The sequence below is a fragment of the Felis catus genome, chromosome B3, assembly GCF_018350175.1.
Source record: "Felis catus isolate Fca126 chromosome B3, F.catus_Fca126_mat1.0, whole genome shotgun sequence".
Taxonomy (NCBI): Eukaryota; Metazoa; Chordata; class Mammalia; order Carnivora; family Felidae; genus Felis; species Felis catus.
Genome location: NC_058373.1, coordinates 133,276,812 through 133,290,673, shown reverse-complemented (window position 1 = coordinate 133,290,673; position 13,862 = coordinate 133,276,812). Strand labels below are relative to the sequence as shown.

Below are 13,862 nucleotides of genomic sequence, written 5' to 3'. Positions count from 1 at the left end.
GAATCGGAAACAGGCTCCAGGCTCTGAGCCATCAGCCCAGAGCCCGACGCGGGGCTCGAACTCACGGACCGCGAGATCGTGACCTGGCTGAAGTCGGACGCTTAACCGACTGCGCCACCCAGGCGCCCCAATCAATTGTTTTAATAACGTAGCTTAAGTGATCAAGAGGATTTGAGGAGATCTACAAGGCCCTCATTATTCTCAGGTATCTTTTGAATAATATAATTTAAATTATCATGATTGGAGGTGTATTTTATAAGCTTCAAATTCTCTGAGAAATGGCCTGATGAGATCACTAATGCTGCTTAAAAAACTGGCAGCTTTCTATTGTCTGTATGGGACAAAGTACAATTCCAGTGGGTCCTGCCTGCCGGTCTCCTTCCAAACAGGAGTCCAACCTCAAGGCCTTGGCCCACATCCCAGCCCCTTCCCAGGCACACGGAATGGCCTGCTGCTTCTCGAACATAACATGCACTGCTCTTTCTGGCTAGAAGCATCCTCTCTCCTGACGGCAGGCTAAGCTCATACTCACTTTTCAAGACCCAGGTCAAATATGATCTTAAAGAAGCTTCCCCGGGGCCCCCAGGTCTTTTCTCAGAGTCTTTGTATTCTGAACCCCACACACTACAGCTGTCGTCATGTACTATGATAACTTGTCTGCTTCCTGAAATTCTCCAGGAGCTTTCATGAGAATGAAGACTCCATCTTGTTCCTCCTCCTATCCCCAGGGCTACTGAACTGCAGGCATGGGGAGCTGGTGGAGCTGAACCAAGTGACTGAATGGTCCTTCCAGGCAGCCAGAATGTTCAGTTATGAGCCTGGGATACATTCTGAGGAGGGGGCCGTGGAGTTGTTGTACTAGACAGTCTCTCTTTCAGAAGCTGAGTGTCTCGTTCTGTGTTCGAATTACCCCAGCCAAATGACAAATCACCTCATGGCAGAGATCTCTGGGCTACCCTCAGAGTCAAAACCGTATATGTTAATTCTGTGAAGGCCAAGCAAAGGTCCACTGGCTTTCCAGAAACTTCACATACCGGTAAGTGACGTAGATGCTGTGATAGAGTAGCTTAAGGACAAAGGCTCCTATGCTGCAAAATCCTGACACGGTTTTATGCAGACTGATAAAACACACATCAACTCACTTCCGGGGGAAACCCTCTGGCAGTAGCTATCTCTGGGGTGGCTTCCTAACTCACAACATCTGCCCTTCTCTGGAAACAGGCCCACTATTGGGACAGGGTCAGGACAGTAGAGAGGCGTGAAAGGCAGACCTAAACTTGAGCTATCTGTACATGCGGAACGGCCGGCAAATGAGTGGAGAAGCCACAGGGGAGGAGTCACCAAGGGCAGCGACCCAGACAGGCAGCGTACTGCGGGCGTCCCCGGTGCTGGACCGGCTCCACCCTCCCAAGTCTCCGCTGGGCCACCGATTCCATGACCTTCCCCTTCACATCTTTTCAGGAAACTGCCCCCTTCTGTGGGCTTGTGTAAGCTCAAGCTGGATGCTGTCAAGAGCAAAGAAAAAGACCCAAATATCCACATTCAGCCCTTTGGGTTCTGCTCACTCAGGCCAGTTACTTCTCTCACAGGTCGTAGCACCTAGGCCACACATGGACATTTCTCAACAGAAGTGCCTTTTTAAAATGCCCTTATAGCTCAACTTGACCAGGAAGCTCCTTGGGAGGGTGAGGTCAAGCACTTCTGTGTACTGTCCACACGCCTCATTTTGGCACCTTGCCCAAATAATTTATGGTTCAGTGAAGGACACAGACAATACACCCAGAAACGTCTGATGACAAGACAGGGACAGTCTGGGGTCCTTACTAGTGTTATGTAAGAAGCCTGCTATAAAGCACTGTACTAGGATCTGTATCTCCAGACAAGCCAAGGAACTCGGATTGCTGGATAAAACCCTATCTTTTTAGTCACTACATTAATTAAATGGTCACCGTGCTTGGGGCCTCACTCTTGAATCTGTCGGCCTAGCGTAGTAGGGGTGGAATCCATTTTTTTCTATTCTTGCCTGATAGTCTTTGTAAATAACTGAATCTATTCTACCTAAGATGTGCTATAATGGGGGCTCTTTCTTATTCCAACAGTATAGAAGAAAGAATCTAATTTGGGGATTCTAAATGACTGTGCCCAGTTTTTCCTCTATTAGCTGGGTCTAATGTACAGTCAGAAACTGAATCAGAAGTAAAATTAGAAGCTTAGAAGGGTCTAGAGGACCTAAAGCACAATATACTTCTTTCCCACTACCATTTTCATGATGAGGAATTGAGTCAGAATAGTTAGAAACAACTACAATTTTCCAAATGCGGACAACAAAAGCCAAACAAAAGGGACCTGGAACTTATTGAATTGCTTAAATTATTACTGGGAGATAATCTTGGCCTTAGTTCAAAGCTACAGTCACTAAGTCACACCAAATTACTGCCCATTATCACTCTAGTGTTGTGAATCTACTACTTCCTGTGATAATGCTGAAACATCACAGGAGGGATCAGTGAGAGACTGTGGTTTCAGGGCTGGAATCCGGACAGCTGTGGAACCCTTGGGAAGTCACATCCTTGTCTACAGAAAAAGGGGAACCATCTGCCTCCAGGGATACGGAGGGGAGTCTTCAGTTGTAAGCACTGTCAGGATCTGCTCTGACTCTGTAGGAAAGCAACAAGATGTGCTAGAATCTTACATTACCCTCTGGAGAGGCCTACTTGACAGTCTTGTAGCAAAACCCCTCTGAGCTGGAGAAGAAAAGGATGGATAAAGACTGACGAAGGAGGAGAGAGGGAGAAAAGAACTTCACTACAGCGGGGAGGGGATAGTGAGGACACTTGGGCAGGGTGGAGTGGGGATGCTTGTTCTCTGGCATGCCGTGTCACATAGATCTGGATTGAAGCCTGACAACAAGCAGGCAGTGCTCCTTCACTGAATCTTCTGGTCTAGTCACGTGGTTTACGATGGCGCTGCATCATATGTATGTTTATCGTAAGCTCAAGTATAGCAGATGGCGAAAAAAGAAAACAAGCATTGGCCATCTTGTCACGTGGGCAGTTCCGACTGCATTCCACCAAGTATGTGAGGGGTGAGACGGTGGTCTTGGGGTCTGTATGCCCCTTAGAGTGAGAAGGTCTCTCTGGGCCAAAGGTGATTTTAATATTTAGAAATCAGGGCCCGTGCGACCAGTTCTGACGTGAAAACCAGCCACCTGTCTGGTGTTCAGCTGCAGAAACAGAGCTGTTCCAGGCTGGGAGATAAGCTGGCTGTGCCAGACACCTTGAGAGAGTCACAGCTTCCAACACGGTGTGTTTCCAGGGGGCTTACCAGTTAGTCTGATTGCACAGGTCCTGTGACCCCCCTGAATTCCTACTCGAGTAGCTGTTGTGAGCCTCCTAGCCTCCCGACTCGGGCTCTTGACACTCCCCTAACCTGGGATACCCTGCCTGCTCCTCTCCCTAAGTATCCGTCAACCTTCCTCAAGCCTTCCAGCTTCCAAAGACCTCCTCCAAAGGAACGTCTTGTTCTTGGCTGAGTCATCCCTTTGGTGACCTGTCACTACCGCCTTGTAACACATCTTCACATTATGGTTCGCAATATTTAAATATTGTGATTAACTGGGGCGCCCAGATGGCTCCGTTGGTTAGGCGACCGATTTCGGCTCAGGTCATGATCTCACAGTTTCTGAATTCGGGCCCCACGTCGGGCTCTGTGCTGACAGCTCAGAGCCTGGAGCCTGCTTTGGATTCTGTGCCTTCCCCTTTCTCTACCCCTCCCCTGCTCATGCTGTGTGTCTCTCGGCCTCTCAATAATAAACATTTTTAAAAAGTTTAAAAATAAAATAATAAATACATACATACATACGTACATACAGTGATTAACTTTACCCAAACCAATTACCCTCAGTCTCTCACCAGGTACACTCCGCGAGAGCAGCAATCTTGCTGCACCCAGAATAGTGAATGCTAAACGTATGTGTCAGCACAGGCTTAGGCTAGAACCCCGGCCTCAGGTCACCGGGACCAAAGGAAGAGAACATACACACCCGACCTGTTCCACATAGGACCACTCAGGCAGTTTCAAGCGTGAACTTACAAATGCTGATGGCAAGAAAAGGACCCCAAGCTCATAGGAACGGATCATCAGCTGGGCACCATTCTTCTCTAATGCTCCCCAGGCGGCCTTGGACAGATTCGCGCTGCAGGGACAAGGACACAGAAAGGGCTGACTCGATGAGGTATTTCAGTGCAGGTCAAACTTTCGCAGCTGCAAGACCCTGGTCAAAAACACAGATAGCTGCAATCACATTCACTCAGTGTTTGGCAGAATAATGCGTTTTTTAGAAATGGAATGTTAAATCCTGCCGTGCTATAATCCCCAAGATGTATCTAATCAATTTGGGATAGCTTCATCCTCATCTGCATTTTCCCCCGAGGACAGCTATTAAAATGATCAGCCTTTCTTAGATTATTTTTTCCCCCTGTCCAAAGGCCTTTCTTTCCATGACTCTGGTGTAGCCAGGGTGCCTGTGTTACATAACAAAGTAGCATGTAAGAAAAAATCACGTCAATATAATCTTACATAACATCTTACGCTTCACACTCCTTTTTTCTGCCTTTAGTTTGGGGCAGGAAGTGCTCATTTCTACTTTCAATCTAAAGAAAACAACTGAGGGTACCTGATTGGCATCTGTATCCATATAGTAATGGTGTGTTCAGAATCATGTTTTATACGGGCAGAGAGTGGTCGATATGCCTAAAAATGACAGGATGCAGCGGAAGTGAGCCTTGGAGGTGACCAGAGAGAAGGTGCCAAGATGCCATCAGGATGCTCGGAACAGACCTAAGCTCTGCAGCATCTTCCCTAGAAACATGCTCTCCTGCACCAAACCAGGCCGAGGACTCTCACTTACCACTCACTGTAAACCCATCATCAACGGGTTTTTCCTCAACAAGGCTCACCCAAATTCTACTTTGTTTTAAGAATATGGAATATTCTCAGCTATTTAGACCCTTAGAGCCTGACTTCACGGAAAACAGAATTATTTCAAGATTCATTCACTGGAGCATCAAGTATTCTTCTAAAGCAAGCCATAATAGGAAATCAGAGAGTCAAAGAGAAACAGTTACCAAGTAAGGTGAAAAGTGTCATCTCTGTTGAAGGTCCTACGGGAACAGAGAAGGACTACGGAAATCAGAGCTAAGAAAACCGTTAAAACAATTAAGCTAACAAAGTATATGGACAGACATCCCTACCTCCTTTAATGGACCATACTGAGAACAAGAAACTATACTTTGATGCTCAAGGGCCACTATCATGAATACCATGGTCTATGATGGATCATAAAGATGGAAAATGCAGGGGTCATAGGACCCTAGGAAAATGGTTTACTTTCCAAGTCCAAGATGAAAGCTTGCTTTTAGGGCTCTCGCCCATTAGTAAGACACGGTGACCTCCTGGGCAAAGCCACAGGTCTAACGGCACAACCAACTAGTGAGTGTGAAGTAGAAGCAGTCTCCTTTGGAATATCTCCCCCACTTTCTATGTTAGTGCCTGACTGCTCCCTTGACTTGTAGCATCTAACCATCACAGGCCAGAGGTACTTTCTAGCAGGCCGGTTTTCATTCTTTAGTAGTCACATTTTCTTCTTGAGGGCTTATTCCAAGGTAAAGATCAATGGAGGGGCTCAGTTGGTTAAGTGGCCAAATTCGGGTCAGATCATGATCTCACAGTTCGTGAGTTCAAGCCCCTCATCAAGCTCTGTGCTGAGCCTGGAGCCTGCTTCAGATCCTGTGTCTCCCTCTCTCTGCCCCTCCTCTGGTCATGCTCTGCCTCTCTCTCAAAAACAAACAAACAAAAAAGGTCAAAGGAGACTATGAAGATCCCTCTTCAGACGGTTTCTTCCAATCCCTCCTTGGTATTTAGCTTCTAATAGAATTCTAAGCATCCGGAGCCTTAAACTATATCCTTTATAATTGGACTGAAAGTCACTTGTAAGCTGTTGAGGTGATAAATCAATATTCCTTGAAAGAACATCTCTAATGATTTTTTTTTTTTTAATATCTAAATACACTCTGGATCACTGGTACCCAGGGCAGCCAGGACAAGGGGTATTTTTCCCAAACTCTAACCCTGCCCGCAGTGTGTGTGGTGTAGACAGGTACCTCTAAGTGTCCAGCAGAAACCCAGGTATCTTGTGGGTGTCACAGGGACACCACGAGGTTGCCTATGACAAACTCTTTTGTTTCCAAAACTCCAAAAGAGTTATAACTTTTCTCTTCCATTCAGGATCTATGCCCACAGCAGGTCTTGGCTTCTTGCTGCGGCCACTGCCATTACTCAAGTTCATTTCTACCTTGTTCTCTGTCCTTGTTCTTTCAGTTTTCTTCTGACTCCTACTGGATGGAGCTGCCCTCTCCCTTGCCAATGCTCAGGTTTATTTTGTTGTTGCTGGGGGTCAAATGATGCTTCATCAAAGAGGATTTGGTTTTTCATTTACTTATATTCTTGAGGGTATGGAAGGATTCTGAAAGTTGAGGATTCTAGAGGACAGCCAAAGTTGTACTGCCCAACAGAAACTTTGCCCAAGCTGCTAAGTAAAGGTGAATCAAACTGGCTTCTGGGGGACAGGTGGGTGGCAGTCACAGTTCAACCAGAGAAGCAGAACCACTAGAGTGTGTACAAAATACATATAATTTACAGAAATTTGACTTAAGTAATTGCAGGAGCTTTTAAAGCAGTCTCTAAAGGCCATCTTTGCCCTGATGCTGGAGTTTGAAGTCTGTAGGGCTGACAGAAGTCAGGGAAGGATGGATACACAAGCTAGAACCACAGGCAAGGAGCTAAAGCCACGAGTAGAGACTAAAACCATGCCTATTCATGTTGCCTCTGGCACTGGGGGTGTAGGTGTCCTGCAGAAGCTGGGCCCTTCACCACAGAGCTAAACACACCAGGTGAGACCCAGGAGTTAGAGAAGCTGAAACAGGATCCTGCAGAGGGTGCAAAAGTCACAAGTCCTGCCGCTGCTTCTTGCCAACAGAGTGAGCTGGCTCAAAAGGACAACGTGTGGGTTATAAAAAGGGCTGCTACTTCTCATCTGCCCTCCAAATCTCCAACAACAATCTCATCTGGGGCCCACCCCAACCAGAAACATACAAGGGAATTCCGGAAAAACGAAGTTCAGCCTAAGCTGAACAGACACATTGCAAACCCACGACAGGATTTGCTGCCGAGTCCCCAACTAAGTTACTCAATGGTCAGTTATTCAACTCGGCAATTTATAGACCCCTTAATGACAGAGGCCATCTGGCAGATGACCCTGCCACAGCTCATAGAACATGCCTGCTAATTAGGGACCTGATCTCAGTCCCTAATATGGAAATTTTGCCCAACACTTAAACCTTTAAGACTATGTTCAAACTGACTGACAATGTGTAACAAAGTTCCTAAAGGAAAGCTCAGGAAAGCATCGGATTCCACCCAAGATGCATGGAGAAGGCAGGCAGGCCAATGTTGAGAAAAGATCCGGGGACCCCCAATCAGGAGAGAGGATTTCTGTCCTGGCTTCCCCACTAACAGCAACATGCCAAGGCACTCTTCTTCCCAGACATTCATTTCTTATCTCTAGAATGAGGGGGTTTTGGTCCATGAGGCCATAATCCCTTCCTGGACAACAGTCTACAATGACTAGACACGTTCACATCTAACTAAACAGCTGCCCTCCCCCTATGTATTCCAGCCAGAAAGAACCCATGATTTTCACTGGGAGGTCACTGCTGGGAGCCTTATCTCCATGTTCAGGGGAACATGCTGGGGAAAGAGCCATGCCACAATGGAGAAGGGAGCAATGAAGGCGACCTCTGAGACAATCTTTAAAAGCTTAACATTGGGTATCTCCAGTAGTATCATCTGCTACCTCCAAGCCCGGCCTCCCCACCTCCCCACCTCCCAGCATTTGGTTTGAGCGGCTCATTGAGTTTACTTTCGAGATTCAGAACTTTACTTATATATTTTCATTTTTACTTGAAGTATTGTTGACATATCAATTTTGAGTAGACAACAGTGATTTGACAATTACATACATTACAAAATGCTCACACAAGAAGCAGGAGTTCAGATTTTGTTAGAAGGTGTACAAAAACGTAAGGATGACTGTTATGGGAACATGTGTCCACTGAAAAGATTTCTTTCATCATTAGCCCTCAATCTAGGCAGCAGCTGCAAAGAGCGCAGACAAAGCTAGCAGACTGAGCTTTTAGCAAGACATCTTAGACGACCAGGGCTGGGGGATGGGATACTTTCACAGACAGATGCAAAAAACAGAATGTTGGCAGTAGATGTAAGAGGAGATGTGGACAGAAAGGCTGTGTGACAAGGAGAGAAAATCACAAACTCTAGCTAATGGTGCCGTCACTCCTGTCCTAAAACTCCGCAGGCAGTATGCGTGTCCCCTCACCCCACCCCAGTTACCTTCTGTTTTGCATGTGTATTGCATTTTTTTCTTGTATTGCCCTTGGGCTCTGTTACTTTCTATGTACTGAAAGAAAGTTTCATTAGTGATGTGGGAAGATACTCACCGTGAAGATTCAAGCTGTATATAGATATACATAAGGAAATAAGGTTTAATTTTGATGGACTCGGTCACATTTTCTTCTAAAAAGTCTTTCCAATTTAGACTGTCACCAACAATGTAGAAGACACTCTTTTCTTAGATCCTTGAGAACACTGGATGGGTACCTATGAAAATTTTTGCTAAATAATAGGCAAAATAGATCTCATTTCAATCTGATTTCGGATTACTGGTGGTGGTCAGTATTTTTAACCATATTTATTGGACATCTAGGTTTAATTCTATGAAGTGACCATTTTAAAATTATGTTACTTGTCTTTTTTATTAGTACACAGGTATGCATTAGTTTCCTATAGCTGCCCTGCCATAAATTTAGTGACCGAAAAACAGCACAAATTTACTATCTTATACTTGTGGAGATTACAAGTCTGAAATGGGATGTGCTGGACTAAAATCAGGGCGCTGGCAGGGTTGTATTTCTTCCGGAGGCTCTAGGGAAGAATTCATTTCCTCGTTTTTTCCAGTTCTTAGAGGCCACCTACATTCTCTGCGTCTCCAATTCCTCCACCCTCAAAGGCCAACAAGGTCAGCAGTCATACTGCCTTCACTCTGGACTTCTCCCTCTTCTGCATTGGGGCGCCTCTGTGATTACACTGAACCCTTTCAGGTCACCTCCCACATGATAAGGTCAGTTGATTAGCAAACTTAATTCCATCTGCTACCTTCACAGGGTCTGGGAATTAGGGCATCTTTGAGGAGCCATTACTTTGCCTCCCAGGGCTTTTCATGTATTATAACTATGCTGCAAATGTTCTCCCAGTTGGTAAAAGTTATTTACGAAAATTCTTTATATTTCAGAAGATCTTGTTTAATTTTTTTCCCTTTTTGAGGAGGAGTTATCCAAGTTGGAATTTTTTCCTTTACATCTTGTGAGGATGAGGTCTTGTGTAGAAAACCTCATCCATCCTCAAAGGGTGTCTTCTGATGAAATCAATTTCTAAAATATTTTTGAAGTCCAAAAGCCCATCAATTTTTTAATGGCCAAGTGTATTTTTTGTGCCAACTACTAAATCTTTGCCTACTACAATGGCATGAGAATATCCTTCAGTTTTCACAGCATAGTTTTAGTTTTCTTACTTAGGTCTATCATCTATCTGTAATTAATCTGTTTATGGCCTAAGTTAGGCCATGGCTTGATTATTCTGCATCAATATCCAAATGCCTTACCACCATTTACTGAAAACAACAACCTTCCTCCAGGTGCCTTTATCAAAAGTCTCTGATTACATCTATTTCTGGAGTCTATTCCATTGATAAGAATATCTAGTCTTATATTAATACCAGTCTTATTCCCATTTTATGCCAAATCTTCAAATCAGGTACTGTAAGTATGCTTCTTTAAAACCATCCTGGCTATTTTAGATCCTTTGTATATATGTGTAAGTTTTTTTTTTCTTTTTAGTGTTTATTTTTGAGAGAGAGAGAGAGAGAGAGAGAGAGAGAGAGAGCGCGAGCGAGCAGGGGAGGAGAGGAAAGAGAGGGAGACACAGAATCTGAAGCAGGCTCCAGGTTCTGAGTTGTGAGCATAGAGCCTGATGTGAGGCTTGAACCCACAAACCGTGAGATCATGACCTGAGCCGAAGTTGGACGCTTAACTGAATGAACCACCCAGTTGCCCCAATATACATGTAAATTTTGTATCAGCTTGTTCTTCTCTAAAATTCTTCTGCCACTTCTGAACACCTTGCATATTCAAATTTTAGAATCAGCTTGTCGATTTTTTACAAAAACTCTGCTGGGATTTTGATCAGGATTGTAATGAAATCTATCAAAGAAGCTGGGAGCAACTGATGTCAATATTGACTCTTTTAATCCATGAACAGGTTATATCTCCATACATTTAAGTTCTTATTTATTATTTATTTTTCTTTGAAAGTTTTTTTTTAATATATGAAATTTATTGTCAAATTGGTTTCCATACAACACCCAGTACTCATCCCAAAAGATGCCCTCTTCAATGCCCATCACCTACCCTTCCCTCCTTCCCCCCGCCCCCATCAACCCTCAGTTTGTTCTCAGTTTTTAAAAGTCTCTTATGCTTTGGCTCTCTCCCACTCTGACCTCATTTTTTTCCCCCTTCCCCTCCCCCATGGGTTTCTGTTAAGTTTCTCAGGATCCACATAAAAGTGAAAACATATGGTATCTGTCTTTCTCTGTATGGCTTATTTCACTTAGCATAACACTCTCCAGTTCCATCCATGTTGCTACAAAGGGCCATATTTCATGCTTTCTCATTGTCATGTAGTACTCCATTGTGTATATAAACCACAATTTCTTTATCCATTCATCAGTTGATGGACATTTAGGCTCTTTCCACAATTTGGCTATTGTTGAGAGTGCTGCTATAAACACTGGGGTACAAGTGCCCCTATGCATCAGTACTCCTGTATCCCTTGGGTAAATTCCTAGCAGTGCTACTGCTGGGTCATAGGGTAGGTCTATTTTTAATATTTTGAGGAACCTCCACAGTATTTTCCAGAGTGGCTGCACCAGTTTGCATTCCCACCAACCGTGCAAGAGGGTTCCCATTTCTCCACATCCTCTCCAGCATCTGTAGTCTCCTGATTTGTTCATTTTGACCACTCTGACTGGCGTGAGGTGATATCTGAGTGTGGTTTTGATTTGTATTTCCCTGATGAGGAGCGATGTTGAGGATCTTTTCATGTGCCTGTTGGCCATCTGGATGTCTTCTTTAGAGAAGTGTCTATTCATGTTTTTTGCCCATTTCTTCACTGGATTGTTTTTTGGGTGTGGAGTTTGGTGAGCTCTTTATAGATTTTGGATACTAGCCCTTTGTCTGATATGTCATTTGCAAATATCTTTTCCCATTCCATTGGTTGCCTTTTAGTTTTGTTGATTGCTTCCTTTGCTGTGCAGAAGCTTTTTATCTTCATGAGGTCCCAATAGTTCATTTTTGCTTTTAATTCCCTTGCCTTTGGGGATGTGTCAAGTAAGAAATTCCTACGGCTGAGATCAGAGAGGTCTTTTCCTGCTTTCTCCTCTAGGGTTTTGATGGTTTCTTGTCTCACATTCAGGTCCTTTATCCATTTTGAGTTTATTTTTGTAAATGGTGTAAGAAAGTGGTCTAGTTTCATTCTTCTGTATGTTGCTGTCCAGTTCTCCCAGCACCATTTGTTAAAGAGACTGTTTTTTTTTCATTGGATATTCTTTCCTGCTTTGTCAAAGATGAGTTGGCCATACTTTTGTGGGTCTAGTTCTGGGGTTTCTATTCTATTCCATTGGTCTATGTGTCTGTTTTTGTGCCAATACCATGCTATCTTGATGATTACAGCTTTGTAGTAGAGGCTAAAGTCTGGGATTGTGATGACTGCTGCTTTGGTCTTCTTCAAAATTACTTTGGCTATTCGGGGCCTTTTGTGGTTCCATATGAATTTTAGGATTGTTTGTTCTAGTTTTGAGAAGAATGCTGGTGCAATTTTGATTGGGATTGCATTGAATGTGTAGATAGCTTTGGGTAGTATCGACATTTTAACAATATTTATTCTTCCAACCCATGAGCACAGAATGTTTTTCCATTTCTTTGTATCTTCTTCAATTTCCTTCATAAGCTTTCTATAGTTTTCAGCATACAGATCTTGTACATCTTTGGTTAGATTTATTCCTAGGTATTTTATGCTTCTTGGTGCAATTGTGAATGGGATCAGTTTCTTTGTCTTTCTGTTGTTTCATTATTCGTGTATAAGAATGCAACTGATTTCTGTACATTGATTTTGTATCCTTTGACTTTGCTGAATTCATGTATCAGTTCTAGCAGACTTTTGGTGGAGTCTATCAGGTTCTCCATGTATATTATCATGTCATCTGCAAAAAGGGAAAGCTTGACTTCATCTTTGCCAATTTTGATGCCTTTGATTTCCTTTTGTTGTCTGATGGCTGATGTTAGCACTTCCAACACTATGTTAAACAGCAGCGGTGAGAGTGGGCATCCCTGTCATGTTCCTGATCTCAGGGGGAAAGCTCTCAGTTTTTCCCCATTGAGGATGATATTAGCTGTGGGCTTTTCATAGGTAGCTTTTATGATGTTTAAGTATGTTCCTTCTATCCCGACTTTCTCGAGGGTTTTTATTAAGAAACGATGCTGAATTTTGTCAAATGCTTTTTCTGCATCCGTTGACAGGATCATACGTTTCTTATCTTTTCTTTATTAATGTGATGTATCACCTTGATTGATTTGTGAATATTGAAGCAGCCCTGCATCCCAGGAATGATTCCCACTTGATCATGGTGAATAATTCTTTTAATAAGCTGTTGAATTCGATTTGCTAGTATCTTATTGAGAATTTTTGCATCCATATTCATCAGGGATATTGGCCTGTAGTTCTCTTTTTTTACTGGGTCTCTGTCTGGTTTAGGAATCAAGGTAATACTGGCTTCATAGAATGAGTCTGGAAGTTTTCCTTCCCTTTCTATTTTTTGGAATAGCTTGAGAAGGATAGGTTTTATCTCTGCTTTAAATGTCTGGTAGAATTCCCCAGGGAAGCCATCTGGTCCTGGACTCTTATTTGTTGGGAGATTTTTGATAACTGATTCAATTTCTTCGCTGGTTATGGGTCTGTTCAAGCTTTCTATTTCCTCCTGATTGAGTTTTGGAAGTGTGTGGGTGTTTAGGAATTTGTCCATTTCTTCCAGGTTGTCCAGTTTGTTGGCATATAATTTTTCACAGTATTCCCTGATAACTGCTTGTATCTCTGAGGGATTGGTTGTAATAATTCCATTTTCATTCATGATTTTATCTATTTGGGTCATCTCCCTTTTCTTTTTGAGAAGCCTGGCTACAGGTTTATCAATTTTGTTTATTTTTTCAAAAAACCAACTCTTGGTTTCATTGATCTGCTCTACAGTTTTTTTAGATTCTATATTGTTTATTTCTGCTCTGATCTTTATTATTTCTCTTCTTCTGCTGGGTTTAGTGTGTCTTTGCTGCTCTGCTTCTATTTCCTTTAGGTGTGTTGTTAGATTTTATATTTGGGATTTTTCTTGTTTCTGGAGATAGGCCTGGATTGCAATGTATTTTCCTCTCAGGACTGCCTTTGCTGCATCCCAAAGCATTTGGATTGTTGTATTTTCATTTTCGTTTGTTTCCATATATTTTTTAATTTCTTCTCTAATTGCCTGGTTGACCCATTCATTCTTTAGTAGGGTGTTCTTTAACCTCCATGCTTTTGGAGGTTTCCAGACTTTTCCCTGTGGTTGGTTTCAAGTTTCATAGCATTGT

General features: G+C 43.2%; 1 protein-coding gene across 8 annotated transcripts in view; it reads right to left on the bottom strand.

The window, feature by feature from the left end:
- The window catches only part of TDP1 (tyrosyl-DNA phosphodiesterase 1), a 93,357-nt gene that overhangs the window by 16,642 nt on the left and 62,853 nt on the right, over positions 1–13,862 (bottom strand). For 7 of the 8 annotated variants that reach the window (XM_011283442.4, XM_045060359.1, XM_003987908.5 and 4 more), the window contains one exon: positions 4,093–4,195. In XM_011283442.4, the coding sequence (XP_011281744.2) occupies positions 4,093–4,195 (103 nt within the window). Of the gene's footprint in view, positions 1–4,092; positions 4,196–4,224; positions 4,274–13,862 lie in introns of those variants that run through there. The other variant, XM_045060360.1, reaches the window with a different exon arrangement.